We start from the raw sequence: 8,818 nt of genomic DNA, 5'->3' as shown, positions 1-8,818 counted from the left end.
AAGCCATTTTACAACAACAGCTTCTTTCCCCGCACTACAAAATTATGGAACTCTCTTCCAAACAGCTGCTTTCCGTCCGATTACAATCTACAAAGCTTCAAAACAAAGGTCCACCGCCATCTCCTGACATAACTACATTATACTCACTTAAGTACCTCTATGCCTAGAAGTGGCCAAAAATAATTGGCCTTAAATTGAGCGACACCGTTAAAAAAAACAACTAATATTGGACGTAAAAAATAGATATGGTTGGCCAGCTTAGTACATGTGGTTTGCATTATAGAAGGTATGTAAGATGTGGATAATTTGATCAGTTAGATTACCCCTAAACTACATGTATCTACCGTTTTAGGTCCTATATTGATATTCTTTTCTATACTGGACACCATGCTGGGGTGACATCCTCTCAGGGTTGTTGTGTAGAGATTCGATTGGATTTTGACTGTACTATGACAGTGAACAGACTATAGGTTAAATTTACCGTTAAAACAGACTACATGAATAGATTGCCAACATGCAGAATTGTATTTACATTTTGTATACTGTTCACATTCTCCCTGTCAGGTTACACGGATTCCTCCACAAGTCCTGCCTTACCATAGTTAACCACTCCACAATCAAATACATGTCCAAAAAAATGTACATGTACAGTATCCTATTCATTCTCTTTCTGAAATAGACTACACATTCATCATTGTAGCTGCGACCTCGGACAGTAGTATCTACTGAAGGGAAACATGAAATCTATATCTAGATTGAAGATGTGAAAAATGCTGATGTTCCTTTTGTATATCACTGTCCAATGAATAGCTTATCATTCACATATCTCAGCATTGGAATTTTTTATTTTTATTATGACTGAAGCATAACATCGCAGGAACTGTATTTGGAATTGAAATGCTAGTCTCTTTATCCTTGTGCAATAAAAACTGTCTTCTTTGTAACTGTTGTGAGAAATTTACACAAGGCAATGGCTTAAGCCTAAAGTTGCAGGATATATATTTTTATTCTAAATGGTCAACATATTCTAACTGGGACGCCATTGTCACACCAAACATCAGAGATGGGACATGCCTGTGTTCACTGTCATGATCACACTTGGGTACATACTGAAATTACATTCTTCAGTTGAATTAACATGTAACAAGAAAACGTGTGTGGGTATGGGATTGTAGAATTATTTGGCTATTGACAATTCTTCCTGATGGTGACATCTGAATCCTGCATAGAGTTTCCATCCCTGGCAGTGGGGCTGCAAACTCTGAATCTGATGTGAGATATGGCTCGCTTCTTGACATACCGCAGGCTAGAAAGGAAGACGAAATTATGATCAGTTTACATGAACCACATATATAAAAGGACAGAGACCATGGAGAGCTGGTAAAGAAATAAAAATGGCAATTTTATCATGTCCAAACTGAAGCACCCATAACTACTTAGTACAGTGCTTGTATCTAGTAATACTCGGCAGTGCACCAGGAAGTTACAGTTAGTCTTTATCATTTGATAGAAAAATAAGTAATGAACAACAGCTCCATCCCAGAAAGGTAGGTACTGCATTTATATACTGTAGATTATATTATTATGCACCAGTATTCAGCATGCAGCACACACATAAACATAGCATAAAGCTGTCTGCCTGCAACTGGATTTATTTCAAAAGTATTGTTGGAAGGGCAGCTGTTGGAAGGGCAGCTGTTCTAGGTCGCTACTTTCGGCATCTTGATATGTCAAGAACAAAAAGTCTCATGAAAGTATGTGTGGACAATATTTTTGCACAACAAAAGGGGACCGACTTGAGTAACTCGGCAGCGTTTTCCGCCCCCCTCCCCCTTTATCGTCAACGAAAATGCACACGATCGTTCGAAACCAAGCGATAACAAATACATGAATTAAGTCACTAAGTAGTCCTAATCATAGTCGACAAAATCTCACTTTGTCCGTAAATGTTTTAGAAGAATCCGTACCGGAAAACTCTGTGGACGCCAATTTTTAGCCCGGCCGCCATCTTGGCTTTACAACAACAAAATTTCGCTGTGCATCGTCCCGTATTTTGCCTCATAGCGGCCGAACGGTTAGGGGTTCACACGGGTTCAGTAAACGTTTTGGGGAGTTTAAGATACACAGTATACATTTTTCTTCATGTCGTATAATGAACCCTCTCGGAAAATCCCGAATTAGACCACTGAAAATGGCACAAAATCGAGAAAATCGTAAATTATGTTGCTTTAGGGCACCCACGAACCTTGTATATTTACGGCACAAATATCGGAAAAAGGCGACGTACCTGTGTTCAGCGATAGCCTACCAGCGACGAAGGGATGTCTCCTCGACAGTTTGGCGCAACTCTGAACTTTCAAAATAATCCCATTGTAGAGAAATTTAACGAGATACTGGGGTAGAAAAATCGCTACTTACTAGTAAATGAAAGTTTTGTAAAACTCAGCGTTCTGATTGGCCGGCGCGGTCACGTGGGAGGGTTCCACCACCGCCTGATAATATATGCGGCGCGTCCACTATAACGCGCGGGTGCTTTTCGTCGATTTTAAAACTGTTATATATGTAACTCCGGGTTGCGTGGGCGGAAAGATGTGAAAATTATACTGTAAGATCAACATTCTTACAATGTAAATAGGAATACCACACACGCCCCAAATAAAATGACACTGAAGTCTAAACAAGGCACAGCTGCTACCGGCATGGCCAAAAGTGAATTCCCTAGGGGACGCATTGGCGGAATTTTTAGAATTCCTGGCACATCGATCGCAGTACTATACAATGCTCCGTCCCCTGAGGACGTCGCAAAAAACCCTGCACCATCTACAGCCCATTAACAGAAGATACACCGAGTCCCGTCTACCCCAACGCGAAATGCATGTCGAGAACGCCTAAGACAGTATACCACGGTATTTGTAAGTTAAGAAGTCGTACTATACGCAGAAAACATCCGAAATTGCGCAAGAGGGCGTTGACCCCTGACCCATTGGCCCACCCGGAAGTTGGCTGGCTGCGACCCGCGCGACCATTTTCACACTCGATACCTGAAACCCCCTCTCACCAGATGTGGACGCAACCTACGACACTTTATACACGCCGAAAACCAAAAGACAAAACCACTTTCACACACAAGGGGTGTCCATACGCTGTCAAAACGCATCATTTTCACGCACTAAAACACACATACTAAAAAACAAAAACAACGTGCACCATCTGCAGCCCAATAGCAAAACGTATACCAAGTCCCAGACATATCCGTCCACCCAAACGCTAGAAACTGCTGCGAACGTAATTTTCGTCTTCCCCCACAAAACCTCCGCGCACGGGATACATCCCTACCCGGAGGTAAATATATCACTACATAATTTATACAACCTTTTTATTAATTTGTACCACACATTTAATTTTCTACAGTATGTCCAAGCGGAAGAAGAAGTCTGGCTGGTTTATGCCCCAAGTAAAAGTATCAGTCGTACAACAAGATGGCAGAAAAAAATCAAGCTGGAAAGATGTTAACCCTGGAGACATGTCTTCAGTGACAGCATGCATACCCTCAGCCTCAGCAACAGATCCTCTCCAAGACAACACAAATCTGCACTTAGCCCATCCCGAGCCTGAAGTAGAAACATCATCATCGTACACACAAAAAAAGGAGCAGCTGAAACAAGCATGGGAAGAGGAAAGAGACGATCTCGTGTGGACAGCAGTCCAAACCGCGAAACCACCGACCTCCACATGCTGCTCTTGTCGTAAGGAAGTTCTGTCAAGCCCACTAATCTACTGTCAGGATTGTGGTCCACTTGGGATTTTCTGTCTACCATGTTTCGAGGAGAGTCACAGAAGCCCCTCACTTCACTGGCCTGAGGAGTGGAAGGTATACATGTACATGTTGACGCTCATCTTTTGGTTATCAGCTTAGTGCTCTACTATTAAGTTCTGTGTTGATATCAGTCATATGCATATTGCATTTTTAAAATCTCTCAACCAAGAGAAAGGAATGTATGCCATTCATTTTTTGTACAATCTACTCCCTGTAGTATATTATTATCTGGGGCTACTATTTCTTCTGAATCTATAGTATTTTACTTTAGTACTTTCAACTTTATTACTTTCAGGGAGCCTTGATCTGGATTTACTGACTCTGCAACAGTTCACATAGCATACTAGACACTCACTACACAAGTATACATGTACAAACACGTACATGTAGAATCAACATCTCATTCTGTGAATAAAATGTATCTCTGCTTTTTTCCAGGATGGCTGTTTCCAGCCTTACATCCACGAGAAAACACTGGTGCTTCCTCACCAGGAGATGTGCTTTTCAAGGTACTACCGGGCACTGACGGTGTTTGATCAGAATGGTAAGTAGTGACTTTACTGATATGTGTTTCTGATATGTGTTGCTAATATTTTGTTTCATCTAGGTTTAAAAGTAAACACTTGACCAAAGTCTAGTGACTCCATCAGTGGGTCATGATCATCAGCCGATTACCATCATCAATAGAAATTTTCGCCCATTAAAATCAGTATTTCCTCTGGGGGCCAGCAGTACACAGCACCACTTCCCGCTGGTGAGCACTTGAAAAAACTCAAGTAAATAATTTGCTGTCAATGAAGTTTACAACCAGACTATTTGATAGGCACAGTACTACTTGACACAGTACTGCTACTATTACTATTCTAAATAAACATTTTGTTTTCCTTTGTTTTCCTTTTGTCTATCATTCAGGTCGCCTGCAATATGTGAATGTTGCCATGTGTAACCATGAAAGTGAAGTGCAAACTTTACTACAATTGGGGCTGTGGGGGGCAACACCCACAAAGCCACAGACGGCATTTTCAGTTTCACTGCTGGAGTGGCTAGTTTGGCTCAGCAAAGAGGACCAAGTGTCCACAGAAGCATTCTGTAGAACAGTGAGATGGAAGAACAATTTGACACGCAAAGAGGTAAACTTTGTTCCTTTTTTTTACTGAATTTTTGCATAAGAGAAGAAGTGTGTATGACAATTTCATGTTTTATTCCTGACAGACATATTATTGCTCAAAACAGTGGTGGGGTGCAAAATTGGAGCTGTGCACTTAATTTTTTAACTGTGGGTACAATGTTTACAATGCAACAGAGCGCATGCTTATGTGTTACTTAACAAATTAAAGGACATTATGGTATTTGTTAATTTACCCATCTTTTAAATGTTTTTTTCTCTAATTAATTTTGACAGTTTAACACTCTCTATCGGGCACTTACTGGAGAATGTATTTCCGAGTTTCGGCACTTAAAGCACAGGCTTGAAAGAATGAAAGACGTGAGTGATGGTATCATCTGCCCTGCTTGTCCGAAGGTAATTCTTTTTTTTTTTGTCAAACTGAATTTTCTTCCTTCCAGTGTTTAGCTGTGTTAAGAAATTGGTGATGAGGTTTTTCCACTCTATTGTTTTCGAATAAAGTGTCAAATGATGTGTATTGCTTCCAATATTAATGCTTCAGTTTGATATGTAACTACTAATTGGTAAGAATCGGTAATTTTTAGTTTTCAAATGCAAAAGTTAGTGTCATGTATGGGTCTTCCTACTTTTGATCTCTCAAAGTCCAATGTATTATAACATTGATAAGGTACATTGTATATGTAATTTGATAAAAGAGGATGCATTGTCGATCGACTGTCCTCTTATTTAACCCTCAACAGAACACCTTCCCGGACTGATTAATCTGTACACCTGGGGTCCGCGCGGACCCCGGAACCGTTATTTGCTAATTTTTAGAAATTATCAACATGCTACCAGCTCAATTGTTTCGCAAACTGATGTGGGAACCTCTGTGTCCACATTACATACAAAAAGCATACATTTTGAACTTTTTCTATTTTTTGGTGAAGGAAAGAAGACAAGAAGAAATACCCGATTTTTAAACCCATTTCAGACTAAAGGGGCTTTTGAGGCCCAACTTTGATCTCAGATAGCGGCTAAACGGCTTGCGCTAGAAGTATCAAATTTGGAGACCTTTCCTAAAATGTCTCTGGAAAAAAGTTCATATTAGTTTAATACTAGTAAGTTGGTGTTTTTTTTGTGTTGCCATGGCAACGGGTTTCTAACAGGAACTTTTTTTGAAAATAGAAGTAATTTTGGTTTAAACATAAAATTTTCTGAGTTTTATATTAAATTACACTTCTTTTCCAACATTAATAACATCTTACGTAATTAAATATAAGTTAAATCATTTAAAATGCATATAATATGCTAATTTGATGACGTCATTGGTCAAAATCCAATATGGCGGACTATATTATTAGCTCTGACGTCATATGGCGTCATAATTACACCAAAGTTATTAAAATTTAATTCTATTGCTACACCATTCTCTGAAAACTTGGTAGACATACGATGAGTGCATAAAAACATATGAAAACGGAAATAAGGTAATGTATAAGAACGCCAGTGTATCCATTATGATCGAAAGCCGGCTGGGGTCCGCGCGGACCCCAAAAGAAAATCAGATATAGTTTTTTTTTATAAATGGTAGAAACGGAGTTTTCTGCACTGTATTGAGAGACAACTTTGTGGGTGACAATTACCTAAAATTTCAGAAAAAAATCTTTAGAAACAAAAAAGATATTACAAAATATATAGTGCTGGGGTCCGCGCGGACCCCAGGTGTACTGTTTAGGGTTAATTGTGTTGTGTTGTGTTGTGCAATATCACACCATTGACACCAATATTCTGCTATCATAATACTGTTCACTTCTATCTCTCTCTATAGTGAGATCACCTTTAATTCTTTTTATTTTTATGCAATAATGCCAAATATTGGTATTCTTTCTTAGCTTTGTGTCCTGTGTCTCCTGTTGGGAAAATGGCGAGCTGTATACTCTGTTCAGATTTGTTCTAAACATAGCCAATTATGTTTTGGGGACCTTATTTGCATGTCTTGCTATAAGCTATGTAATGGCATTTATTGATTTGGGCCATAGTGTGTGTAACATCTGTGTCCACAATATCACCACGTTCCAAAATATCGCCACCTTGTCAGTTTGCCACTGTTTATCAAGGTGGCGTTATTTTGGAAAGTGGTGATATTGTGGACACAGATGCTGGATATCAAAAGCATTTTCTAGCTCTTTTAACTGAAAAAAAAACCCAACTATTTCTATGTTTTCTCTTTAGAATGATGGGGAACAGTATATCGCTATTGATGCCAACTTCAGCCTGGTGAGAAAGGAAAGCTTGGGTGTCAGCTCAGGACCTCCTTTACACGGGGAATCAGTGTTCCTTGATGATGGAGCATTAGTAGAGTTCCTGAACAACTACTACGATAAAGAGACGCCGCCTGATGTAAGATCCTGTCAAATTCCTATAATCTCTCTTGTTTTTCATACTTCTGTAAACACACTTACCCTACGTCTCATTAAAAAATTGCCAACGACTTCTATACACACAATCCCCTTTTATGGGAATCAGAAACTGCACTTAGCGGCTGTCCGCAAGAGGCCCTCCCACGCTGCAAACCTACGACCGCACAACTCACAACAATGGACTGTGCACGTCCGACCTAGCGCGCGGCTGCCGACAATTACGTCCTAATTTCATCAGTTACAAACAAGCTTTCACCGCTTTGACGTTTTACATCAGTTGGGATGGCTAAAGGTAAAATTCTCACCAATAAAAACACTCGTTCATACAGCCGTTTAGTTTTTGACTTGGTACTCTTTTAGGGGGTACACTCGGAGTAATACATGAATGAGACCTTAATAACCATTGATTGTTAAGATTTTGGTCTTAAGTGAAAGAGTATACATCCCCTAACAATCTCTGAGAAAGATTTTGTCTCACGTCACTCCGTTACCAAGCAACGGGCCAATAAAGTTGCGTCAAAATTTTGATATGAGCAGCGCCACCTGGCAGTCTGAAATAAAAGTACAACAGATATTCTAATTACCCTTATGACGTGTCGAAAACAGTAATTAATTGTTTTTTTTCGTTTCGTTGGGTAGATTAATGTGTTCTGCATGAGATTGTTTGCCTGTAAACCTGAATAGACAGCAAGTGATCTGAACGATGCTGATCATTTGGTGTATGCTGGCAAATGAGACGTAGCATCAGTAAGGACATTGATGTGCATGTCGCATCAGGACACGGCCATAAAAGCGAAAACATCAACATTACACAAACAACAGTAAAGCCAAACATATACACTTGCTAAAATTTGAACTCGAGGTAAGAAGAAGTAAGCGACATGCTGCTGATAGTGCATCTAGCGCACTCTAAAAGTCAGTCTAGGCGGGAATGGGGAGTGGTTTACAGAGGTGACGCAAGATTCTGGTTACAAAATGCGAGGCAACTTCGGTCAAAAGTACCTTTTTCTACTAGTTGAGAAGAATAAAGGCAAAAGAGGCCAAATTGACCATAAACTATCACTCAGAAAGGAAGGGGAATTCCAGACAGCGTTCTTAGAACAGAGCAAAACAAACTTTTCCAATGAAAGTTACAGTAATGCTTTGGCATAATATATCCCTTCTCACCCAAGTAGAAATTAACTAAATCTAGTCTGATTTTGCAGTCTGAAAGTCTGGGGGATACAAATTCACGTCAGCTGTAGCGTGTCGGGTGTTTTTCTGTTAGTTTTGGGAGGGGGGCGGGGTAAGGATCCACCGCCCTGACAGTGGCGGGGGGGGGGCGCCAGACTCAATGCGTGCATGTGTGCGTGCGTGCGTGTGTGGGGGGGGGGGTAACAAGTGGCACAAATTTCGGCCAGCGGGGTAATCAGACGTAATGGGAATTACTTTGGGATGCAACCAGGTAACCCTACTGTCAGGCATGCGATTTTA

General features: G+C 40.2%; 1 protein-coding gene across 1 annotated transcript in view; it reads left to right on the top strand.

Moving 5' to 3' along the window:
• Positions 1-3,412: 3,412 nt before the first annotated feature.
• LOC109465074 overlaps positions 3,413-8,818 on the top strand; it is a 6,248-nt gene continuing 842 nt past the window's right edge. Inside the window, exons 1-5 of the mRNA XM_019762215.1 lie at positions 3,413-3,454; positions 4,256-4,361; positions 4,730-4,947; positions 5,220-5,339; positions 7,158-7,335. Coding sequence (XP_019617774.1) covers positions 3,413-3,454; positions 4,256-4,361; positions 4,730-4,947; positions 5,220-5,339; positions 7,158-7,335 — 664 coding nt within the window. The remainder of the gene's footprint in view (positions 3,455-4,255; positions 4,362-4,729; positions 4,948-5,219; positions 5,340-7,157; positions 7,336-8,818) is intronic.

This window comes from Branchiostoma belcheri, unplaced genomic scaffold (genome assembly GCF_001625305.1).
Source record: "Branchiostoma belcheri isolate BF01 breed outbred unplaced genomic scaffold, Haploidv18h27 scaffold147, whole genome shotgun sequence".
NCBI classification, from domain to species: domain Eukaryota; kingdom Metazoa; phylum Chordata; class Leptocardii; order Amphioxiformes; family Branchiostomatidae; genus Branchiostoma; species Branchiostoma belcheri.
Note: the sequence above shows the minus strand (reverse complement) of the source record. Positions and strands in the feature narration are given on the sequence as shown.